A 26,476-nucleotide genomic window follows, 5' to 3' on the forward strand; every position below is an offset into this window, starting at 1 on the left:
AGTTGATCATGTCGGGTCTCACTGCATTCACAGCTCTTTCAATGCGATTTCAGAGGTCATCCAGTGTTCTTGGGAGTGGTGGTACATAAACAGAATCCTTAATGTATCCCCACCAAAATCACATGGCGTGAGACCTGGTGATGATGGTGACATTTTTCTTGGAACTGTTGGTACCAACAACGAATGCTCTGAGCTGTTGGAGGTTCACTGCCATACTGACAGTCAGAAACTCTATGACCCCCTCTTTCAATCGGTATGTGATTGGTTCCTAGGCGCCTTACGGTTGTAAAAACATGGCACTTTGAAATCAGATTAATCTTTTTGAATCACCCTGTATTATAACACATCTTTGTAGGACTCAATTAAAGTAATATAATTTGTATACTTCTCATTATGTCAAAGACCTCTTATCACCCTTCCTCAAGACCCCTCCCTTCCTGACATCACACTAAGCAAGAAGTTACTATGGAGCAAAGGCAGTGGGGAAAACCATCATTATCATTGTCCCCCTCATTGGTTCTAAGAGTAACAGTTAGAGCACTTTGCTTAAGTAGTCTTTGTTTATCTGGTTAACACATAATAATGTGAATTTCTGCAAGTGGCTCTATTGGACTTGCAATGGTAAGTCAGTACAACTTACCAGTGGTGTATATAGGGGGTTCTCAATCACTGAGCCATAGCCCACTTAAGCACCCTTTAGGCTGGTATCTTCTGATATTTTATGCTAACTGCTGCACATATTGTGAGTATAAGCACCCAAACAGAGCTGTGTTGAAAAAAAATTGGGTTTTAAAACAAAAAAGCTCTCAACATATCTTTCTAGAAATTTGTGGTGTATATTAACTTTGGGTTTGAAACTATTTTAAACGCTTGTCTGCAAGCCAGGGTTTAATTTGCAACTTGCATTTTACAGTGAACCCATCAGTAAATACTTAAAGCCTAAATCAAACATTATTTGAGATGTCTGTTAGCCTGTTAGCTTTTGTATCTGAGCTGGCTCTTTGGCATTGATAATTTAACTTACAACAACAATTCATTATGTACAGTAAACATAATATATTAAGAAATAAACTTTCATAAATATGTTACCAAAAGAATTAAACAAAATAGATTCAACCAAATAAGAATGTATATTTAAACATTTCATTAACAAATTTTAATTATGAATCTCATTTTCACTGTAAGCTTATTATCACATAAATCAAAACATTGCATATCACACATTGTTACATTGTTTGTAAATTGTGATAGTAGGTTAAATTCTGCACACCAAACACACTGGAATATATTCAACATGTAAATATATTACACTTGATAGACCTATATAACCCTGCATTATGTAGGAAAGCAAATAAAAGTGGTAAAGTAATTTTAGTGCTGCTGATGTTGGATATGGAAGAGTACACTTGATTTCAGTCTTCATTGTTGGGAAGAGAAAAACAAAAGAGAGGTTTTAAAATCCAATCTACATCAATATTCCAGTAACACCGACACAAAATGACTAACCTTCATAGGTGGTGCAAATGAAGTTGAGTTTGTGGTCTTCAGGCAGGCTGACCCACTGCTGACCTCCTCCAGACCTCACCGCTCCGGTTCTCTCTACAGAGCTGCAGTCTTCTCCTCCTGTCCCGTTACCTGGAGTCCAGTTCTGGTAGCAGATAGACTCTCCACTCACCCAGAACCAGAAGCTGAGGGTGCAGGTGTGACGCAGACCCAGCCACACATGTTCAGTGGAGGCTTTCTGTGCCACCTCCTTCACCCAGAGCTGGATCTCCTCAGAGTGAACTGAGACCAGATCCACATGTTTCACCCTGCAGTATCTCAGAGCTTCTCTCCAGGTCAGATTCTGATTGATCAAGATCAGCTTATCTGGAAGCAGGAGGAAAACTTAATGTGATTAGGGGATAATTTAGATGTTCCAGTGTCTTGAAAGTCATATTAGGGTTTTGTAGTAAATACAGTGTCAAACATAAATAAAAAGGTAAACTAACTTAATAATACATAAATGCAGACATTGCTAAAGTAGTGAACTATAACTCACTCTTATGACAGATGAATGGGAGCTGGTTGTCACACTTCTCATTTTTCCACTGACCCTTCTCAGTCAGCAACACCGCAGCACACGTTTCGCCATGACCATGTTTATCTGGCCCAGACATCCAGTATCTGAATGAGGAGTCACTCTGATCTGACCACTTCCAGGAGTCGTTGAACAGGCCGATCCAAATACTACCAGCCTTTGAACAGTTAAGTATCTGTTGGTTCTCAGTGAAGTTCCTCACACTGACCAGATCTGTGTAATATTCTCTGCAGTAGCTCTGAGCTTCACGCCAGCTCTTTGTCTTATTAATGAATACATATCGTTCAGCGCTTATCTTTTTTTCTGAAAGATTTAATTACATTGATAATGTCAGTTACTTTTAATACATTTCTGTCCTCATAACCCACAATAGGGCACTAGACAGAGCAATAAGACAAAAATGATCTGCACAATAACAATAAATCAGTTTTAAGTATTTTCTAGATCCATTTCATGAATTAATATCTTTTGTTAATATCGTTTACTTGTTCTTACCATTATAGCACACAAACGTGTATGAGCTGTCACAATGAATATCAAACCACTCTCCATTATCTTTATACATGGCAACACAAAACTCATCCCTGTTCCCCTCATTATTAGGTTCTATGCTCCTCCAGTTTCTGTATGTGTCTCCATATCTGTAGAAATTTCCTTCTGCAAGTGACCACAGCCATTTCCCAGTGTCCCCTCTGTCTAGGCCGATCCAAACAGAGATGTTGGGTGCATCTTTCAGACGTTCATTTAGTGTGGAATTGAGCTTCTTCATCTCCTCCATGTTGTTGATGGTGGCCAGATCAGTGTAGTTCTGTCTGCAGATATTTTTAGCTTCATTCCAGGTTTTACTCTCATTCACAAAGATATACTGATGAGGAACATATGCAGCTAAATCACAGACAGCTGTGAAAAGCAGAAGAAAATATGTTGTAGTTGGTCTAATTTTGCAGCAGAAAAGAAAGACATGACAAAATGCCTGAATGTAGTAAACAGTGAGTAAAAATCACACCTGTAAAACACTATAGCGCAAAAACACAAGAGTCTCTAAACTCAACACACACTCACACAAGTATGCATATATGGGCAGTGTTGGGCAGAACACTTTAGTGATGGATAAACACTAAATGTACTGTTCTAAATGTATCTTGTAGTGTATTCCATTACAATACATAAGAAGTAACATATTTAGAATCTGTTTAGAACACAGCAAGAATAGCAAATGGAAAGGGAGAAAAAATTATAAATATTAACACATATGAGTAGCATAGAGTCTTCTAAAAATAACTACATATGGCCTTTACGACTGTCTTATGTGAATGCCATTCTAAATAACCTAAATACCAAAACATTGAATAACCATTTGCACTAGATAGTTCTAATTTATAAAAAAGCACAGATGGGGTTTCTTATAAATATGGTGTTAATGTATTTTTAGTGTATTCATATTTCTAAAAATGTAAAAAGTAATTGCATTCTGAATACTTCCTTTACAAAACGTAACTTGGACTCTATACAGATAAATTCTGTTTTCTGAATATATATATTTCCTATGCATGTATTCTGTTACCTCCCAACCCTGTATATGAGCTGTTGAAGCTTTCCACACACACAGTAAACTTATTCACTTTCTTATGTTAGTATTGTTCTAGTTGAGGCAAAGTGCACACTGACCTGAGAGAAGCAAGATGATTGAAATCCATTTCTGATCCATTTCTGAGAAACTCTTCCTCTGGATTTGTTACAAACCCCTTGGTAGAATAGTAAGTATCTGTTTATCTCCCTTGTGATGTGTTTCTGATCCTCTTCTCTTCACGTTATGTTCATCCACAGTGTTCTACGTCTGTATAACTCTCTCTAGATATGCTCAGCCTCTGTTGAATTGAGTCCTGGAGATAACATCACAGTCTTTGTTTGTTTTCATTAGTCATTGTCCAGTGGCAGTTCCAGTAAAGAGGAAATGTGAAGCTCTTTGCATGAGGTTCCAACAACTGTACAGACTGACGCAGTTTGATTTACAAAACAAAACACCTGAGAGATGAATCTCAACACTGTCTTTTTAGCCTTTTAATTTGCATAGACCTGTCCATAGATGATCAGAACTGAATCGGAAACAACACTCTGGTTTGACTACTTTGATCAGTTAATTTTATATGGTCACACAATATACCATTAGACAGTGGTGTAACTCAGATTCCAACCTCTGAATTCAATTTTATGATCCAGCTATCATAGCGTGTGTAACGGTTATTGCAGTTTTAATCTGATTATAAATATGATTATTATTGCTTAAACTAAAGAGGAGGTCAGGGTAACTTGGATTTTGTTTGAAGTCTACAGACCAATGCAGGGAAGAGACAGACACTCGTGCCAAGGATGCTTCAATCAAAAGTAACTTTATTGGCTAAATATGACACTACAGTTGGATAACATGGTTAATAAACAAAAGAAAAGAAATAAAAAAGAAGGGAATGGCTCAGGTAATGTAACTTATTTCACAGTGTAAAATGGTATGCAAAGGTGGTGGAGGGCGCTTCTTGGGAAAGCGACTCAGGCCTTAAGGACAAAGGATCTATAGGGCAACTTAACCTAAACTAGGATATATCTAAAAGAGGATTCTTATCGAATAAAATAGCGTCAAACCTTGACTGCACAAATGAAAGATAGCCAGCCTTACTTTGAAGTCAGGAGACAGGACTGCGGGTCCTCTGAGATGGGTCGCTTGAGGACCGGCTGGAGCTCACACACTGGGCGTTTCTTTGCTGGCCCTGGAGTCTTGGTGGGACTTCACACAGGCGACGCCCTGCAGTTGACGACCGACTTTGGCGTCTCGCCTGCCCAAGGATGAAGCTTGGAACCAGGGCAGTCTTCTGGCGAGGATTCGGTTCGTCGGTCGAGGCGCGGTTCTGGCTGAGCTTCAGAGTCCCTGGGCTTCTTCTTAGGGCTGTTTGAGGATGGAGCTTCTGGCGAGGATTCGGTTCGCCGGTCGAGGCGCGGCTCTGGCTGGGCTTCAGAGTCTCTGGGCTTCTTCTTAGGGCTGGGGAAGTGCAGTCAAATTTCAAGGCTGTTAACCTGAATCAACTACCTATCTTCATCAGAGCTGAAACTTGAAGAAAGTCCTTACTTGGCCATGTAAAGAAATCTTCACTTTTTTCTCTAAGGTTGGGTTAAACTTAAAGGTATAAACAAAAGACAAACTACATGAACAGCAAAATATCCAGATCTGATCTAAGCGTTCTAAACTTCTAAACTTTCTTTGTAACCACGGTTGGCACATACTTATGGAAGTTTCTCCTTGTTCTCTCGAATGTGAGCTCGAACTAACTGGAACTGGCGTGCGCGCCGGTTTTACCCAGCTGTTGGCCCCTCCCTTCAGGGGTGGAGCGAAGGTGGTGATAGGTTCTCTTACCTAGTGGGTAATTAGCTATTCCTAGTTCTCGATTCTGATTGGGGGTGGTTTCTCTGTAAGTGCCTTCCCAGGGAACTCCCTTCTTTGTTACCTCTAGATTTGAAAAGTTTAGTTAGATTTAAATCAAAACAGTTTCAGATCGTTGAATTAAGTTCCAAAATCCACACAGACAATTAACATTTGTGCGTCAACCCACAGTTTTATCCACATTACCTGAAAACAACTATTGTAAAGGCAGAAATAGTCTTACAGGTAACCCTTTTGGGTGTCTTTTCATGGCAGGAGATTTAACACAATAAAATCAACACTTCAAAGAATAAAATCAAGTAAAAGAGAATAGTAAAATAGAAGGCTAGATACAATAAGTGAAAAGAAAACCTAGGTGCATGCTTAGTGTTCTAAAACCACTACTTTAAATGGTTATTTCAGTAACTTTCAGACAGTTATCCTACACATTCCTAACATCTAGTAAAAGAAAGGAGAATACACACTTTAAGTAACTGGGTACACAAATACAATCATCATCTCTTGCAAATTAGATAGGATTGATAGTCAAACATGCATATCAATGAGTGTTTCTGGGGTCCTTTGTGAGCAACAGTCCTTAGAGTGGTGATGTGGTAATTCTTGTTTTCACACCTTGGGGTGCTGTGGGTTCATGTTGAGATCCTCAGGGGATTTATAAGTTTTAAATTCTCAGTTCAGATTGTCATAACAGTCCCGTTCTTGGTATGTCTAGTTTAGTTAAAATCCTGTCCTAACGAATGGTTGCAGTTTGGAGTGGATATATACCTTAGAAATGTACTTTCCGTTACTTAAAGATAAAGTTGTCCACAGGACTTTGGAGAGCCATATGCCACATTCCAGAGGGGGGTGCTCTGTTGCCCCTTGTGTCAAGGAAGAGGGGTGCTGGTTCTTGATTCAGCCGTAAATTTGACTGAGTTTGGGGTCAGGAGTGTTAAGTCGACAGATTTACATTTTCAACTCCAGACTCACTGGAGCCAAAAGGCCCTTAGCTTTTGGGTAAACACCCAGTTTGAAATAAAGTTTCAGCCAGTGTTGGCTACAAGATGTTGATGTTCTTCATTAGGAGTTAATGATGATCAGGAACAATATTACAAAGTGAAACACATGGTAACCCACTGTTAATGAACTAAGAGTTAATCATGATCTGCAACAGTATTATAAAGTGAAACACATGGTAACATCTGTAATGAACTAGGAATTAATGATGATCAGGAACAGTATTATAAAGTAAAATGCACGATAACTCACTATTAATGAACTAGGAGTTAATGATGATCTGGAACAATTTAACTGACCCTGCCCTCAAGAGGCACCTTTAAAAGGAGTGGAGAGCAAAGAGGGAGGAGAAGAGAGATCGAGCAGCAGCAACAGAATGGATTGCTGATTTGAAAAGAACTGAAACGTCATGCATGAAGCCACAGTGGAGTAGCCAGCTTTGGTTCTGTTAGGTTTATGTTGTTTATGGTGTGCAAATAAACATACAGAACTGTGCTATACAGAACTGTGTTTAAAAAGATTCTGTACAGAACCATAAACAACATATTCTGCATCAATCTGAAGAACATTTCACTATGCAAAGAACTCTTATAGCATGAAATGGTTCTATAAGGTTGTATGAGGAAAAGAAACAAAAACACATATAAACCTGTGACACTTTCCAATTTAAACACCAAAAAAGCATAAAGAAAATGAATTAATGTTAAGTCACTCAGTGTAACTCTTACCTGGGTGTTTAATCTTCGTTTTCTCCTCTTCATCCACTTCTGTTTGCTTCTCTTCACTGTGTGATCTGTATGTCTCTATCTTCTCAGTACATATCTGGCCACTTTAACCCCTCCTATCTGTGTCATCAGCAGTCCTGCTAACTGATGTTATCTGAATCATACAGGCCACAGTTTCAATGCCCAAAAGGCTATAAGACACTTTTCATGAATTTCCAGTAAGACCTGGTCAATAACAACCTATTTTATAGCATTCATTTATGGTGAGTTGTTTACAGTATTGTAAACTTGGGGAGTCCATAAAATTCATGCTCTTGAAATGATTTTTCATTTGGTGCATCCATACATCAACATGACGTCAATATACAGGAACTAACAAACAAATTAGCCTTTTGAACACGGAAATAACAGAGACATGCCAGTGTAGTGCAGGTACACATATTTTGCATGTTTTCACACACAGACATCAGTGGAGACAAAGAGGTTCTAATAAGATCATTTGCAAATACGTTGAGCTGATGCTGTAGCCTCGAAAAGAACAGCTGTCTTAGAATGAGGTGCGACTGCTTAACTCTCATGATACCTGCCTCAAGATAGCTTTGTGACATCAAATATTCACCCCCATTTTTTTAATTTATTGTTTTCTAAATGATCATTGATTTTGTTTATGCCATACTCATGTCATCAAATGAATTTATAATGGGATATCAGGTCCAGTTATGTTAAAAAGTCCATCGATGATGTCCTCAAAGTGCTGGTGTTGTAGTAATACCCTAGGTTTAATTTGAAATCCATTTTGAGAAACTCCTGCCATTTGTGTTCTGTACAGTCCTAGATAGTGTCGTTATCAACACATCAACATGTTCCTGGTCTGCTGTGTGGCAAGTAAAACACTTTGCATATTGTCACTGTTGGAACAAAACCTCGTATCTCTGAAAAAGTAACTAAGGAAAACGTCCTTATTGAAAGTTTCAATGCAACAAAAATGTATTCTATGCCAATGTGGACTGTTTCTATTTTACCATTTGTTATGAAATTTTGACAGAGTATAAGTGGCAACTGGCATTTCCAAAATATGTAAAACAAAAAAAGCAAAAATGCAGATACAAGGTTTTTTTCCATGAGTGGCAGTATGTTTACATCAGCATGTGCATAGCTGTGAACAAAATATACATTTAAACTTAACTGCACTCTTAAAAATAAAGTTGCCAAAAACGTTACATAACACTTCCTATGAAGTCATAAACAGTTATAACTGTGTTTATAACTCTTTGTGACTTGCTAACAATGCTTTGTAAACATACTTTTAAACCCTAATATACATATAAGACTCTAATATGTATTATAATGAACTCTTTGATGACTTCACAACTTTTCACAAGACTACTTTGTCTTTCTTCCTCAGACTTTTATGAAATAAAGAAAATTTTTTATTAAATTGCAATAATCTATCTTCTCTTGTGGAAATAAAGTTTATCATACATTGTAATTTATTTACAACAAAAAATGAAATGGCAGTCACTTAAAACACTGAGTGATGGCATTTTAAATGTTTATAATGTTTTAAGAACTGTTTTTATAATGTGTATATTTACTGATTGTCTGTTTAAAATTGCACTTCATTATTAAGGCCTCATGAAGCATTATTAGAGTTCATAAATATGCTAATAAAGCATTGTTAAAAAGACTTCTAAGTGCATTTGTGTTTGTAATGTCTTATGAATATGGGCTTCATAGAAAGTGTTACCCAATTAATGTGGCTTAATAAAGTGGATCATTTTATTTGTAAGCAAGTTTAGAAAGGCAGTATAAATATATATTATATGACATGTTAATAAAAGCTTCTCTACATTAGTTAATAACTGCTTGTTGCCTAATGTGTTAATTGCAATCTTTCTGGTGCAAGCATACTTAAGTTCTCTTAAAGTCCTCTTTAGTTTTGTTCTTGCAGATGTCATCAGTAATGATCTTTTAACACATTACTAGCTGTTTAGAAACTATCCTGAGCATATTTGTAAGCATTTATTAAGAGTAATGTATTGATAATTCAGTATATAAGTGTGTTCCACTTTAGTTTTGGTCATTTAAATTCATTAATAAATGTATTTTGTAATTTGCACTATTTTAGTGGAAATCTGTAAATACTTAATGTAATGCACTTGATGCTAACTTCAGCCTTTATGAATCAAATGCTGCCTATTCTACACATAAGATGTAAATATAGGTGGTAAATCATGCTCAGAAATTTGCATAAGAAGATATTAACAAGTTATTAATAAGTCGGTACTTTGAGGTATCATGACTTATAATGAAACCATGTGATTTTCTTAATTCTTTTACTCCAGCTGTTTAATAATATGGTTCAAAATGAATACAGCTTAAAGTAAAGTGAATAAACCATTTATAGTGGTCTAATTCAGGCTTTATTGAACAAACAACAAGACACTGATAAATCCCCATTGTATGATTTTTAAAATAAACTATATACATTATGTACCTATGTGGAGGAAGTAAAGCATACAGGAAATGCATATAAATAAAAAGTGAATAAAGATCAAGAAAAGCTTAAAAAGATTTGAACTGAAATGAGTTTCTTACATTCATGACTACTGACAGAAATAATGAGGCAATTACAAAATTCCTTATGATTAGATATTAAAATAGACAAACAGATATACAGAAAAAATGATTATACACACAGCCTCATAGGAAGTTATTTATGGATAAGAAATACACACAGTTCATGCTAAAAGTTATTTTACAAATGACTGATGTTCAGTTTTTATAGAATTCAGATTGTGGTTCAGTAATGAAGTCCACTGTAACTTAAATGGATGACAAAAGGTAAAATCTGCACATCAAACACACAGGAGTACATTAAGCATTCATGCTGGTAGACCAGTATAACTCTCACTATCAAGAAAAGCAAATAAAAAGCATAAAACTGTAGATCTGCCGATGACGGTTATGGAAGAGGAAACACCTCGTTTCAGTCTTCATTGTTGAGAAGAGAAAGACAAAAAAGATGGTTTACAAATGCAAATTACATCAGAATTCCAGTAAAATCCATGAACAGTAACTAACCTTCATAGGTGGTGCAGATGAAGTTGAGTTTGTGGTCCTCAGGCAGGCTGACCCACTGCTGACCTCCTCTAGACTGCACTGCTCCGGTTCTCTCTACAGGGCTGCAGTCTTCTCCTTCTGTCCCGTTATCTGGAGCCCAGTTCTGGTAGCAGATAGACACTCCACTCACCCAGAACCAGAAGCTGAGGGTGCAGGTGTGACGCAGACCCAGCCACACATGTTCAGTGGAGGCTTTCTGTGCCACCTCCTTCACCCAGAGCTGGATCTCCTCAGAGTGAACTGAGACCAGATCCACATGATTCACTCTGCAGTATCTCAGAGCTTCTCTCCAGCTCAGATTCTGATTGATCAAGATCAGCTTATCTGGAAAGCAAAAGGAAAACGGAAAATGATCAGTGCATAATTTAGAAATTCCAGTGTCTTTGCATAAAGGCATACAGTATAACAAACAAACATTCAGAGTAAAGACTCGCATGTATCAAAGGGTTTACAATAAAATAATTGAATATAAATAAAGAGGTAAACTAACTGATCAGTTAGAATAATACATAAACACACACATTGCTGAAATGTAACTCACTCTCATAGCAGATGAATGGGAGCTTGTTGGTGCAGCTCACATTATTCCAGTAACCTTGTTCAAACACCGCAGCACACATTTCACCATGACCATATTTATCTGGACCAGACATCCAGTATCTGAATGTGGAGTTACTCTCATCTGACCACTGCCAGGAGTCGTTAAACAGGCCGATCCAAATATTTTGAGAATTTGAATAGTTTTTTGATATATTAAAGATCTGCTGGTTCTCAGTCTGGTTCCTCACACTGGCCAGGTCTGTGTGATGTTCTCTGCAGTAACTCTGAGCATCATGCCAGGTCTTTGTCTCATTAATGAATATGTATCTTTCAGTGGTCTTCTTTTCTGAAAGATTCAATTACATTATTAATGTCAGTTACTATTAATAAACTTGTGCCCTCATAACCCACAACAGGGCACTAAACAGAAATAATATGAAAATCATGAGATAAAATAAGATGAAAATGATCTGCACAATAAGAATTAAATCATTTTTCTGTATTTTCTAGATCCATTTTATGAAGTAATATATTTTCTTAACAAATGTTCTTACCATTGTAGCACACAAAAGTGTATGATTTGTAACAGACATCATCCAACCAGTCTCCATTATCAAAATACAGCGCAACACAGTACTCGCCCTCATTCGCAACATTGTTAGGTTCTCCACTCCTCCAGTTTCTGTACGTGTCTCCCATCTCTGTAGGAATTTCCATCTGCCAGAGACCACAGCCATTTCCCAGTGTCCCCTCTGTCTAGACCGATCCAAACAGAGATGTTGGGTGTATCTTTCAGATGTTCATGTAGTGTAGAATTGAGCTTCTTCATCTCCTGCATGTTGTTGATGGTGGCCAGATCAGTGTAGTTCTGTCTGCAGTAGCTCTGAGCTTCAGTCCAGGTTTTACTCTCATTCACTAAGATATACTGATGAGGAACATTTGCAGTTAAATCACAGACAGCTGTGCAAAGGAAATGAAAATGTATTTTAGTTGGTCTGATATTGCAGCTAAAGAAACACGTCTCAAAATGCCTGAATGCAGTAAACAGTGAGAAAAATTCACACCTGTAACACACAATAACACAAAAACACACGTCTCTTGACTCATTTAACACAGACTCAAATCACTGCTATTTTTCCTTCTTAATAAATTTGCAAAAGTTTCGAAAATTCTGTTTCACTTTCCTATTATGGAGTACTGAGTGCAGATTGATGGGAAAAACTAATTTTTTTTTATTATTTCATCACAAGGCCTCAACATAACAAAATGTGAAAAACAGTGGAATGGTCTGAAAATTTTCCGAAAGCATTGTATATGGGCAGGATACTTTAGTGACGGCTGAATACACTGCCCTAAACGTGCTCAGGAGTGTATTCTTTTCCAATACATAATAAACTAACATATTCAGAAGCTCCAGCAGCACTGCTGTGTCTGATCCACTTGTACCAGCACAACACACACTAACACACCACCACCACGTCAGTGTTACTGCAGCGCTGAGAATGATCCACCACCCAAATAGTACCTGCTCTGTGAGGGCCCATGGGGGTCCTGACCACTGAAGAACAGGGTAAAAGGGGGCTAACAAAGTATGCAGAGAAACAGATGGACTACAGTCTGTAACTGTAGAACTACAAAGTGCACCTATATAGTAAGTGGAGCTGATAAAATGGACAATGAGTGTAGAAACAAGGAGGTGGTCATAATGTTAGGCCTGATTGGTGTATATACATGCAGCCTAGAGTATCCTAACAAAAACAAACAAACAAAAAAAAACCCAACAACAATATGTGGCCTGTATGACTGTCTCATGTAAATATTTTATCATTGTAAGTGACATCAACACCAAAACAATGAATACCTAATTGCTCCACACACCCAGTAAACTTATTCACTTTCTTATGTTAGTATTGTTCTCGTAGAGGCAAAGTGCACACTGACCTGAGAGAAGCAAGATGATTGAAATCCATGTCTGATCCATTTCTGAGAAACTCTTCCTCTGGATTTGTTACAAACCCCTTGATTGAAAGTAAATATCTGTTTATCTCCCTTGTGATGTGTTTCTTTTGCTCTTCTCCTCACGTTATGTTCATCCACAGTGTTCTACGTCTGTATAACTCTCTCTAGATATGCTCAGCCTCTGTTGAGTGCTGTCCTGAAGAGATACCATCACAGCCTTGGTTTGTTTTCATTAGACATCGTACAGTGGCAGTTCCAGTAAAGAGGAAATGTGAAGCTCTTTGCATGAGGTTCCATCAACTGTACAGACGATTTGCAAAACAAACTTTCTAGCTGTATCATTTGCGTAGCCCTGTCCATGGATGATCAGAAAAAAAAAAACTTTTTTTAGCTGTAATGATTTTACTGTGTTTGTACTGATTTTAGAACTCAATTTCTCAAAAAATATCTATGCTACAGCTCTACTGTCTAGTAATATTTACACTACACACTTAAAAACGAAGGTTCTTCAAAGCTTCTTTAATGGAGGCAATGGTTGTATTTAGAGCCATGAGTTCTACATAGAACTATTTCATGCTTAAATGTTTTTTTTGCATGGTCAAATGGTTTTTCATGGGTTATACATAGAAACCTGGTGAAAATGGTTCTATGTGGCACCTAAAAGTGTTCTTTTTTTGGTAAAAGCTTGGCATCTTAAAAATAGCAGAAGTTATACAGAACCATGTAGAAATTCACGGTCCTAAATAAACCACTGGATTTACTAAAGAACCCTAAAATGTTTAAATCACATTATCCAAAAAACACATATAAGCCTTTCTATTTCCAATATAAACACCAAAAAAGCATAAAGAAAATGAATTAATGTTAAGTCACTCAGTGTAACTCCTACCTGGGTGTTTAGTCTTCGTTTTCTCCTCTTCATGTACTTCTGTTTGCTTCTCTTCACTGTGTCTTTCTTCTCAGTACGTCTCTGTCCATTTTAACCCCTCCCATCTATGTCATCAGCAGTCCTGCTAGCTAACTGATGTTATCTGAATCATACATCAGTTCGCAGTTTTGGTGCCCAAAAGGCTATAATACGCTTTGCATGGATGTCCAGTAAAATATTTCTAGCATTAATTTATGGTAAATTATATACTGTATTGTAACCTTGGCAATTAGAATGATTGTTAGGGAGTCCATAAAATCCATGTTCTTCAAATGATTCCTATTTGGAGCATCCATACATCAGTACGACGTCTATGTACAGGAACTAAAAAACAAATTAGCCGGAACACGGAAATACCAGAGACATGCCAGTGTAGTGCAGGTACACATATTTTGCATGTGCTCGCACATCAGTGGAGACAAAGAGCTTTTTAATAAGATCATTTGCAAATATGTTAAGCTGACACTGCAGCCTCAAAATGAACAAGTTTATGAAGTCATAAATAGTTATATATGTGCTTAGAACTCTTTGTATCTTGGTAACAGTGCTTGGTAAGCATACTTTTAAACCCTAGTATTGCCTCATAAGCCTCTAATATGCACAAATTTCCCTATTGATTCTAATGTCTGTTAAAGTGATAATAATCTGCACATAATTGCAAATTACAAAGTACATTTTTCAAATTGCAATAATTTATCTTTCCTTGTGGAATTAGTTTGGAAAATAAAGTTTATCATATTTTATCATTTGTTTACAAGAAAGAATAACCAGAAATGTCAGTCAGTTTACTCAACGCACTCAGTTATGGCATTGTGGATGCTTATAATGTTTTTATAACTGATTTATAATATGTATATGTACTCCTCATCTGTTTATAAGGTCAGTTTCATTGTTGAGACCTTGTGAATCATTTTTAGAGCTCATAAATATGCTTACAAAGCATTGTTACAATGAGTCATGAGTGCATTTGTTTTTGTAATGTCTTATGAATGCAGACTTCATAGAAAGTGTTACCATATCAATAATGGCCTAATAAAGTGGGATCATATTTGTAGGCAAGTTTAGAAATGCGGGTATAAAAATATATTATACGTTGCGTTAATAAAACCGTCTCTTAATTAATTAATAACTGCTTGTTGCCTAATGTGTTAATGGCAATCTTTCTGATGCAAGCATAGTTAAGTTCCTCTTTACTTTTGCTCTTGCAGATTTCATTAGTAATGATCGTTTAAACATTTCTAGTTCTTTAGAAGCTATCCCGAGGATACTTCAGCATTTATTAAGAGTGATGTATTGATAATTCAGTACAAGTATGTTCCACTTTAGTTTTGTTCATTTATTAATGCATTTTGTAATTGTCACGCTTCCGGGTTCTCCTCCCTTGCCTAATACTCTCCAGGACTCCAATTCCCATGATTCCAATCCTGATGATGTCACTCCTTCCACCAATCACACACAGTTTCCTCGTTCTCAGTCACCTGAATATTAATGCAATTCACCTGTGTTTGTTTGTCCCAGGCTTTAAATAGTTTCCGGTTTGTTCTCCTCATTGCGAGGTATTGCCCTTCAATGGACTACTGAGCATTTTTCGACTGTTTTTCTGACTTGTGTATTGGACCCTTTGCCTGTTTTCTGGATATTGCGTTTTTGTGTTTGCCCTTTTGCTCTGGTCACTTGTGCATTTTGTATCTTCTGTTTTTTTTTTTACTTTTTGCAAGGCTTTTGGATTTTGATTTTGGATTTGCCCTAAAACTGTCTGACCATCTTACTGTCTCTCATTAAACCACTGCCTTTTTAAGATGCGCGAGCGTCTTTCTGTGCTTGTGCAGCATTACAGTAATTTGCTCACTATTTTACAGGAAATTTGTAAACACCTGTAAGCAGTACACTCAATGCTCTACCTACAGCCTTTAGGAATCAAACGCTGCCAATTCTACACATAAGATGTGAATTTAGGTGGTAACTTATGCTCAGAAATTTGCATACGAGGATATTTACAAGATATTAATAAGTGGGTACGGTGAGTTATTATGACTAAAAATGAAAGCATAAGTGATTTTCACAATTCTTTTACTCCAGTTGTTTAATACAGTGCAAAATGAATACAGCTTAAAGTAAAGTGAATGACATTAATAAATCCCCAGTTTATGATTTTTAAAACAAACTGTTAACTCCCTGAGGGAGGAAAGCAGACAAGGAATGTGCATGTGAATAAAACATGAGTAAAGACCAAGAAAAGCTTAAAATGACCTGAACTGAAATGAGTTTCTTACATTCATGATAACTGACAGAAATAATGAGGCGATTACATTTGAAATTCCTTATGATTACATATTAAAATAGATAAACAGATATACAGAAGGAAATATGATTATACACACAGCCTCCTAGGAAGTTATTTATGGATAAGAAATACATGTTTATGCTAAAAGTTATTTTACAAAAGATATTACATTTTTATTGCATTCTGATTGTGGTTCAGTAATGAGGCCCACTGTAACTTAGATGGATGAAAAAGGTCAAATCTGCACATCAAACACACAGGACTACAGTAAACATTCATGTTGGTAGACCAGTATAACTCTCACTATCAAGAAAGCAAATAAAAAGTATAAAACTGTAAATCTGCTGAAGCTGGTTAAGGAAGAGGAACCACCTGGTTTCAGTCTTTATTGGTCTTCATTCAGTCTTTCGTTGGAAAGAGAAAAACGAAAACGAGGGTTTACAAATGCAAAGTATATCAGAATTACAATAACGTCCACAAACAGTAACTAACCTTCATAGGTGATGCAGATGAAGTTGAGTTTGTGGTCCTCAGGCAGGCTGACCCACTGCTGACCTCCTCTAGACTGCACCGCTCCGGTTCTCTCTACAGAGCTGCAGTCTTCTCCTCCTGTCCCGTTACCTGGAGCCCAGTTCTCATAGCAGATGGAAAATCCACTCACCCAGTACCAGAAACCCTGAGTGCAGGTGTGACGCAGACCCAGCCACACATGTTCAGTGGAGGCTTTCTGTGCCACCTTGTTCACCCAGAGCTGGATCTCCTCAGAGAGAACCGAGACCAGATCCACATGATGATCTCTGCAGTATCTCAGAGCTTCTCTCCAGGTCAGATTCTGATTGATCAAGATCAGCTGATCTGAAAGCAGAAGGAAAACTTAACGTCATTGGTGAACAATTTAGATGTTCCATGGTCTTCAAAGTCATCTTAGGGTTTTGCAGTAAATACAGTGTCAAATATAAATAAAATGGTAAACTAACTTAATAATACATAAATCCAGATGTTGTTGAAGAAGTGAACTACAACTCACTCTCATAACAGATGAATGGGAGCTGGTTGTCACACTTCTCATTATTCCACTGACCCTTCTCAGTCAGCAACACCGCAGCACACTTTTGACCTTGACCATAATTCTCTGGACCAGACATCCAGTATCTGAATGAGGAGTCACTTTGATCTGACCACTTCCAGGAGTCGTTGAACAGGCCAATCCAAATGCGATCAACATTTGTATTCATTTTTAACATATTATGAATCTGCTGGTTCTCAGTCTGGTTCCTCACACTGACCAGGTCTGTGTGATGTTCTCTGCAGTAGCTCTGAGCATCATGCCAGATAGTTGTCTCATTAATGAATATGTATCTTTCAGTGCTCATCTTCTTTTCTGAAAAATTTAATTACAATATTAATGCCAGTTATTTTAATAATCTTTTGCCCCCATAACCCATAATAGGGCACTTGAAAAAGATCTGTACAATAACAATCAGTTCTAGTTTCTAGTTCTGTTTCTATTTTGAAGTAATATCTTTCATTAACACATACTCGTTTGTTCTTACCATTATAGCACACAAAAGTGTATAATTTTTTACACTGAACATCAAACCAGGTTCCATTATCTTTTAACATGGCAACACAGTACTCGTCCCTGTTCACCCCATTGTCAGGTTCTCCACTCCTCCAGTTTCTGTACGTGTCTCCATCTCTGTGGAAATTTCCATCTGCAAGAGACCACAGCCATTTCCCAGCATCCCCTCTGACTAGGCCGATCCAAACAGAGATGTTGAGTGCATCTTTCAGTTTGTTTAGAGTAGAATTGAGCTTCTTCATCTCCTCCATGTTGTTGATGGTGGCCAGATCAGCGTAGTTCTGTCTGCAGTAGCTCTGAGCTTCAGTCCAGGTTTTATTCTCATTTACAAAGATATACTGATGAGGAACATATGCAGATACACCACAGACAGCTGTGAAAAGCAAAAGAAAATATGTTGTATTTTGCAGAAACGTGTCTTAAATGTCACACCTGTAACACTGAGTGTCTCATTACACACACTCATTACACACAGACACACACTCACACAAACGTGCACATATGGGCAGTGTTGAGCAGAACACTGTAGTGACGGCTAAACACTGAATGCACTATGGTATATTGTAGGGTATTTCAGATCATTGCATTAAAAATAACATATTTAGAATATGTTTAGAACACATCCAGAATACCAGTTGATCAAGCACAAGGGTTTGTCGCTGTTACTGCTTGGCAGCTTTCTTCATGGAATTCTACTGTCAATGTGCATAGCTGCATTCTAGTCTTCACAACTGATTTAAGTTACAGACATGCTTTGTATATCAGAACACTCAGCAAACCCAGCCCTCACTAGCCACTGTGTTGTCATCAAGCTGTGACGTGATCATCACTGAATAGTTTGGCTCAAAAAAACAAACAACAAAAAAAACACCCAAAATCCTGATATTACCATTCTGACTTTGGCCTTAATATTACAACAAATGGGTAAAACAGCAAGATGATTCATGCATCACAACACTCAGCAGACCCTGTCGTCACAAACACGTCATTTCATCCAGTTGTGACCAACCATCATCCAGTAATCCAGCTTCAAAATCATCCAAAATCCACTCACTACTGTTACACTATATAATACAACGTGTTGGGACACATTATTAATCGTTGGATTCAGGTGTTTCATTCAGTTCCATTGCCACAGGTGTAAAAAATCAAGCACCTAGTCATGCAGTCTGCCTTGAAGTGTTAGACCAATTAAAGTTACAGAGCAGATTGCCGAGTGCTGAGGAGCATAATGCGTAAAAGCCACCAATGCTCTGCTGACTCAGTAACTGCAGAGTCTCAAACCTCCTCTGGCATCAACATCAGCACAAAAACTGTGTGCTGGGAGTTTCGTGGCATGGGTTTCCATGGCCGAGCAGCTGCATGTACCAAGCTGTACATCACCAAGCGTAATGCCAGACGTTGGATGGAGTGGTTGATTTACAAATAAATAAATTAATTAATGAATAGCATAAGGCAGCCATGTTTTTGTAAAGTTTCTGTCTTGCTGGGTATCTGAGTTTTAGCACTCAGCATGAATTCAAGAGGACCTAATTATTTGTGCTAATTATTTATTCTTTACTAAAAAATAAGTAATCGAATGAACCACTATCAAAATTCTTGCATTTTTAACTCACAGACACTCCAGACTATCAATTTCTGAAAAGGCATCTGAAATGACACTTTGATCAAGATCTGTCTAAGCAACATAAGCGACAAAAAATTCACGAAATGCAGAAAGTGTGAAAATTCTATTGGAATTTTATGTCAAATAATGGCACATGAGAAGCCTAGAGTCTCCCGAATACAACATATGGCCTGTATGACTGTCTCATGTAAATACTTTGTAAATTGTAATTAAACAAAATACCAAAACAATCAGTAATTAATTTAGATAGAAAGTTAAATAGTTCTAGATAGTTCTAATTAATAAACAAGGGTTGATGGTGTTTCTTATAAATATGGTATGCTTATTAACTAATTTAGTAAATAGGTATGTTTAGAAAATAGGTTTTCTTAAAAATTTTAAAAGTAACTAAATACTGCCATCATAAAATATAATTTGGATTCAATATACATCATTTCTGTTTTCTGAATATGTATTCCTTATAATTGAATTCTTTAAATTCCAACCTTGTATATGAGCTGTTGAAGCTTTCCACACACACAGTAAACTTATTCACTTTCTTATGTTAGTATTGTTCTAGTTGAGGCAAAGTGCACACTGACCTGAGAGAAGCAAGATGATTGAAATCCATGTCTGATCCATTTCTGAGAAACTCTTCCTCTGTTTTTCTTCCAAACACCTTGGTAGAAAAGTAAATGTCTGTTTTTCTCCCTTGTGATGTGTTTCTTTTGCTCTTCTCCTCACGTTAATGTTCATCCACAGTGTTCTACATGTGTATATCTCTATCTAGATATGCTCAGCCTCTGTTGAATGCAATCCTGGAGAGATACAATCACAGGCTTTGTTTGTATTCATTAGTCATTGTCCAGTGACAGTTCCAGTAAAGGAACTGTGAAGCTCTTTGTATGAGGTTCCGTTAAATGAACAGACTGACGCAGGTTGATTTACAAAACAAACTTTCTAGCCACATAATTTGCATAGCCCTGTCCATGGATGATTAGAACTGAACCAGAACCAACACTCTGGTTTGACTCTACTTTGATCTGTTCTTAATCAAAAGTGTTACAACTCAGGTTCCAACCTCTGGACACAATTTTATGATTCAACTATCATAGCGTGATTGTCAATTTTGTTTCAAAAGGCATGTTTTTCTTATTAAAAGAACTCAGATGCATTCTCAACTTTAAATGCCAAAAGTAGAGAAGAGCTCAGTGGACTTTCTTACACAGCCTGTAGGAATGCAGCCCATTTTCACTTGTATGTTGACATTTCTGTGAAGCTAATTCATTTGCATGATCCACTATATTAACCTTGGGCACTGGAGTCACACTGAGCCTGCCAAATGTGCTGGCTCCCTTCACCCACACAACTGGTCATTTGATTGGCTAATCATTTGTGATAGACAGCTCCCTCAACCAATGTGAATTTTTTTAAAAGCAGCAGTTTCATTATGAGAAAAATAGGCCATTGTGATAAGAAATAACGGTGGATTATCTATGAAAGTAATTTTTTTTATTTTGCCTTATGTTATATAGCATTGTGTACACAATATCAAATGATGTTTTGGAAGAACTTTGTGTGCCATTGTTGTAAATTATATTCTAATATGAGGGGTTCATGGGACTTTCCAAACATGTTTTTTGAGAAAGTGCATAGATATTCAATTATAAAAACAATGCAGAAAACAACTTGTATGTCTTCCGGCAACTTTTATTTGAACCAAAAGCCGGTGACTCTTATGTCTATGATTCCACTGTGTTTTTAGGCCCACTCACCACGTGCAGTGTACTATTATCTGAGCATGTTCATTGAAAGATTTCAAAAGGTTTGGACAGACAAAGCCCAACTAAAACTAAACAAACCTGAGTGGTCAGCACCATTTATTAAACACTTATATCCAACATGCTCCCTAAACACACAGCTGTGTTTAAACTTTATGTTGCCAAGCCTTGAGAGTCTAAGATATAAGATATTTTGGGCCATGTAAGAGACTTAGAGGCAACTAGTGCCCTTCCCCCGAGACAAATAAGTCCTCTAAGGCTGAAGCATTTGGAGTGGATGGTAATAGAATGAATCAGAAAAAGCAGGGTGAGGAGGCAAGGGGCATGACATTATTGTGTCAAAGAGGGTCAGAAAATGTAAAAAAGAGATTCTGTTGAAAGTCAATCTCAGCGCCAAATACAGACCCAAATTGAAGGTCCCAAAACACTCACAGGTCAAGCCATTATCTGGAAACTGACAAACGTATAAGGAGGCCCACCGACTCCACTATAAAAAAAGCAAACATGACAATGCTTTCTAAGATATTAACTCTACTTTCTGGTGATCTTCCGCCTTTAGAATTGTGTATAGATGGCCAGAAATGTAGCTTTTTAGTGGACACTGGTGCAACATATTCATCTATTAACAGTATTAAGTATTACAGACCAGTGTCAGGTTCCACAATTAATTCTGTGGGAGTGAGTGGGGTGCCAGTTCGATGTCCAAAAACAAATCAGCTGTCAGTAACCTCTCCAAGTGACCCAGGAATTTTTTTCCTGCTCTGGTTCGTCATTATTCCAGACTCTCCATTTAGTCTACTGGGTCATACCATCATGTCCAAATTGCATTTATCCATTTCTTTTGATGTCGGCAATATGGTTGTGTATAACGAAGGCAATTATTCTTTGTCTGTCGAATTGTGTGACCTCAGCACATTGCTAAAAATTCTAGAGCGCTTACATCATGTACCTCATGTATGTGGCAGCCAGTCCATTGGAAGCAGTATGCTTTATCTAAAGACAAAGAGGAAGGAATCAAGGGTTTGATACAGTCATTACTAAATCAAGGCATACTCAACAAAACAGTGTCCCCTTACAACACACCAGTTAACCCAGATCGCAAAGAGGGCAGTTGCAGCTGGAGGTTTACTCAGGACCTGTGGCAAGTTAATCATGTTGTAATCCCATAAGTGCCAGATGTGCCTGCCACTGTCAACAGAATTTGAGTGATGCACAAACATTTCACTGTTGTAGATTTATGTTCTGCATTTTTCGGCATCCCTGCCCTGCGATGGACTGGCGACCTGTCCAGGGTGTATCCTGCCTTCCGCCCAATGACAGCTGGGATAGGCTCCAGCACCCCACCGCGACCCAGAAGGATAAGCGGTTTAGATGATGTATGTATGTATGTATGTATTTTACGGCATCCCTGTCCATAAATACACTCGGTCTATTTTCCTTTACTTTTGAGGGTAAACGGTATACCTGGACAAGACTCCCACAGGGCTTTACTGATTCACCAGCTGTTTTTTGGCACCACAGTGCACAATTCCTTAAATACGCTGACAATGCCAGAGGGCTGTACAGTGCTGCAATATGCTGATGATCTGCTGCTGCCTGCAAAGGATGAGAACCCATGCAAGGTACGCTCTCCTCGAGCTCTGGGTTTTCCCGACTACAAACGGCCTATTCGTTTGTACACCCATGAACATGAAGGGGTCACTATGGGTGTGCTGGCTCAGTGGCATGGGGCTCACATGAGACCTGGGGCCTACTTGTTTGGAACATTAGATCTTTAGATGAAAAACATTTCATTTTTACCAGTGTGTTCAAACATTTGGAAATGCCCATGTATATTGTTGCATACATATCATAATGTGAACATTTCATGATATATGGACCAACAGAAATGCTCCAAAATCAGGAATAACATTTCTGTACTTAAAAGTTAAGTAAGTTTTTGCATTTTCATGAAAAGCTGTAATTTTTATTTATTAGTATTATTTTTTTTTTGGAAAGTGACAATATACACATATTTATATGTACACTGTCAGATAAAAAGTTACTGTGCATGTACCGCAAAGGTACAACCTTAGTTTTAAGGTTAGTCTTTATCTATTTTTTTTGTTTGTTTTGTTTTAATGAGAATGGTATGTATTTGTATTTTTTTCATAATCTAATGTTCTAAAACAGAACAATAAAATAAAAAGACTGGAGTGAGGACATGTTTCCTAACTAAAGGTACAGAAGACCATTGAGGGTACCACCCCAGTGACGCTTTAGTACATTTTTTTTTCTGAGATTGTATGATAATATTCAGACGGGTGACATATTAAAAGAAAAACCTGAATAAATGAGTGAGGAGACATAAACATTCCACACAGACGTACTGCATGATATAATTAAGCAAGTAACATCCTATCGTGTTCTGTGGCAGATATAAAAATGTTGAGCAGACCCAGCTGACCTTGTTTCAGATCAAAGTGGCAAAAGGAAAAGACCTAAATGAGTTTGAAAGAAGGTTCATTATTGAGGAATGGATGGCAGGAGCTTCAGTCAGAAAGACCACTCAGCTGGCAATTGGCAGGGACTAAAGTAACAAATGAATCTATATTAATCGGAAAGACTTCAGTAAACAGGGTGGAAAATTGTGGTCAATGGCCACAATTTTCTCCAAACAATTTAACACACTAAGAAATTTGTTCTGGAATCCATAAAGACTATGCTTGGTCTCAAAGTGGACCCAAACTTGACATGATCTTGCTCTCATACACCCTCGCTTTTTACTTGGTCTCGTCCCCCTTTAGACTCGGTCTTGACTCAGTCTCAACTAGTCATAGTCTTGGATGTGTCTTGGGCTCAACAACTGTCTATGCTAAAGCTCTACTATCTAGTAATATTTACACTACACACTTAAAAAGATGGTTCTTCAAAGCTTCTTCAGTAAAGGCAATGGTTGTATTCAGAGCCATGAGTTCTATATAGAACCATTTCATGCTTAAATGGTTATTTGCATGGTGAAATGGTTCTTCATATTGATAAAGCATGTGATAAAAGTAGAATATTTCTGAAAATGATTCTATATAGCACCCAAAAGTCTTCTTCTAATGTTACAAACTTGACTTCTTAACAATAGCAGATGCTATACAGAACTATGTTTAAAAAGCTTCTATACAGAACTATGTACTACATATTCTGCAAATAGCTCTTAAAGCATGGAAGGGTTCTATATAGAACCCATGGTTCTAAAAAAAATGGCTTTACTAAAGAACCCTAATGTGTGTAAATTCCAAAAAAAAAGAAACAGATAAACCCATGACAATTCACCAATATCAACACTAAAAAAGCATAATGAATGAATTCATTTATTCAAATTTAATGAGTTCATGTTTGGTCACTCAGTGTAACTCCTACCTGGGTGTTTAGTCTTCATTTTCTGCTCTTCATGCACTTCTGTTTGCTTCTCTTCACTGTGATCTGTATCTCTCTGTCTTCCCAGTATATCTGTGTCCACTTTAAACCCCTCCTATCTATGTCATCAGCAGTCCTTATCTGAATCATACAGTTTCAGTGCCCAAAAGGCTATAACACACTATTCATGAATTTCCAGTAAGACATAATCAACGATGGCCTATTTCTAGCATTAATTTATGGTAAGTTATATGCAGTATTGTAACCTATTGTTTAGAATGATTGTTAGGGAGTCCATAAAATCCATGCTCTTAAAATGATTTTTCATTTGGTGCATGCTTACATCGACATGACATCCATGTACAGGAACTAAAAAACAAATTAGCCTTTTGAACACGGAAATAACAGAGACATGCCAGTGTAGTGCAGGTACACATATTCTGCATGTGTTCACACGCAGACATCAGTGGAGACAAAGAGGTTCTAATAAGATCACCTGTAAATAGGTTGAGCTGACACTGTAGCCTCGAAATGAACAGCAATCTTAGAATGAGGTGCTCTCATGATGACTGCAACAACATAGCTTTGTGACATCACATATTCACCTCTATGTTTTATATTAATTGTTTTCTAAATGATCCTTGCTTTGGTTTATGCCATACCCATGTCATCAAATGAATTTATAATGGGATATCAGGTCTGATTATGAAAAAAAAGTCCAATGATGATGAACTGGAAGTGCTGGTGTTGAACTCTTGCCATTTGCGTTCTGTACAGTCCTAGATAGTGTTGTTATCAACATGTTCCTGGTCTGCTGTGTAGCAAGTAAAACACTTTGCATATTGTCACTGTTGGAACGAAACCTCTGATCTCTGATTACTGATAACTGTCCTTGTTGGAAGTTTCAATGTAAGTTAATGCAACAAGATTTTATTCTAAGCCAATTGGGGCTGTTTATATTTGTCCATTTGTTGTGAAATTTTTGACACAATAAAAACGGCAGCTGGCTTTTCCAAAATGTGTTCAAAAAAGAGCAAAAATAGAGATATAAGGTTTTGTTTCATCTGTGACACAGTGTTTAAATCAGCATGTACCTAACTGTGAGATAATATACTGTTAAATGTAATTGCACACTTAATAATCAATGTGCCAAAAAAGTTACATACCCCTTTCTATGAAGTCATAGATAGTTATAAATGTGCTTATAACTCTTTGTAACTTGATGAAAATGCTTTGTTAGCATACCTTTAAACCTTAATATTACCTCATAAGATACCTCATGAGACAAGTATCACTATTCAGTGTAAGGTCTTTTATATTGATAATAACCTGTACATAATTACAAAGCACTTATAATATAGTTATATGTTATAACAGTTATAAAAACATTATAAACATTTGAAATGTTAAAGTGACTGATTATTCACATTGAAATTTTAAATGTTGTACTGTTTGTGTCTGTCAGTGGGAGCTCTATAATATACTGTATATATTTGAATTTTTCCAGGATCAGCTGACAAAGCTTTCTGCCTTGCAAGGTTAATAAGGCACCACTTATTATTACTTGTATTCTGGTGTATTTGGACATTGCAGGACCAAAGAAAAGTTGAAAGTGTTACCCAATTAATAATGACAGAGTAAAGTGGATCCTTTTATTTGTAAGTTTAGAAATACGGTATGAATATATATTATATGACATGTTAATAACTGCTTGCTGCCTAATGTGTTAATTGCAGTCTTTCAGATACAAACACTTAATGAAGACCTATGAAAAGGAAACAATGATCTGAATTCACAGATACCAAACATTGTCGTAAATGCAAGTAAACAGTTTTCTTGAATTACAGCATTTTGTTGCATTTAGCTGCAAGTCTGAGAGCTGACGTCCATTCTTTATAGCTTATAGCATGGAAATATTATTTTTAATCACTTACTAAGGGTAAGGCAGTGTTTGTTTAAGAATGAAGTTCCCCTTTAGTTTTGCTCTTGCAGATTTCATTAGTAATGATCTTTTAAACATCGCGAGTTCTTTAGAAGCTATTCTGAGGATAT

The 26,476-nt window shown here is 37.1% G+C and overlaps 1 protein-coding gene across 4 annotated transcripts; it reads right to left on the reverse strand.

Moving 5' to 3' along the window:
• Nucleotides 1-1,430: 1,430 nt before the first annotated feature.
• LOC118804344 (macrophage mannose receptor 1-like) lies at nt 1,431-20,059 on the reverse strand. 4 transcript variants are annotated; one of them, XM_036564831.1, is made up of 5 exons: nt 19,856-20,059; nt 17,619-18,020; nt 17,093-17,446; nt 10,316-10,678; nt 10,015-10,225 (listed from the first exon to the last, which is right to left on the reverse strand). In XM_036564831.1, the coding sequence occupies exons 1-5, from the start codon at nt 20,007-20,009 to the stop codon at nt 10,221-10,223; spliced, it is 1,278 nt and encodes a 425-aa protein (XP_036420724.1). In that variant the 5' UTR covers nt 20,010-20,059; the 3' UTR covers nt 10,015-10,220. The 4 variants fall into 4 exon arrangements, with proteins under 4 accessions (XP_036420725.1, XP_036420724.1, XP_036420726.1 ...); XM_036564830.1 differs by lacking the exons at nt 10,015-10,225; nt 10,316-10,678 and adding exons at nt 16,360-16,469; nt 16,558-16,920; XM_036564832.1 differs by lacking the exons at nt 10,015-10,225; nt 10,316-10,678 and adding an exon at nt 1,431-1,869.
• Nucleotides 20,060-26,476: the final 6,417 nt, after the last annotated feature.

The sequence above is a fragment of the Colossoma macropomum genome, unplaced genomic scaffold (assembly GCF_904425465.1).
Source record: "Colossoma macropomum unplaced genomic scaffold, Colossoma_macropomum, whole genome shotgun sequence".
NCBI classification, from domain to species: domain Eukaryota; kingdom Metazoa; phylum Chordata; class Actinopteri; order Characiformes; family Serrasalmidae; genus Colossoma; species Colossoma macropomum.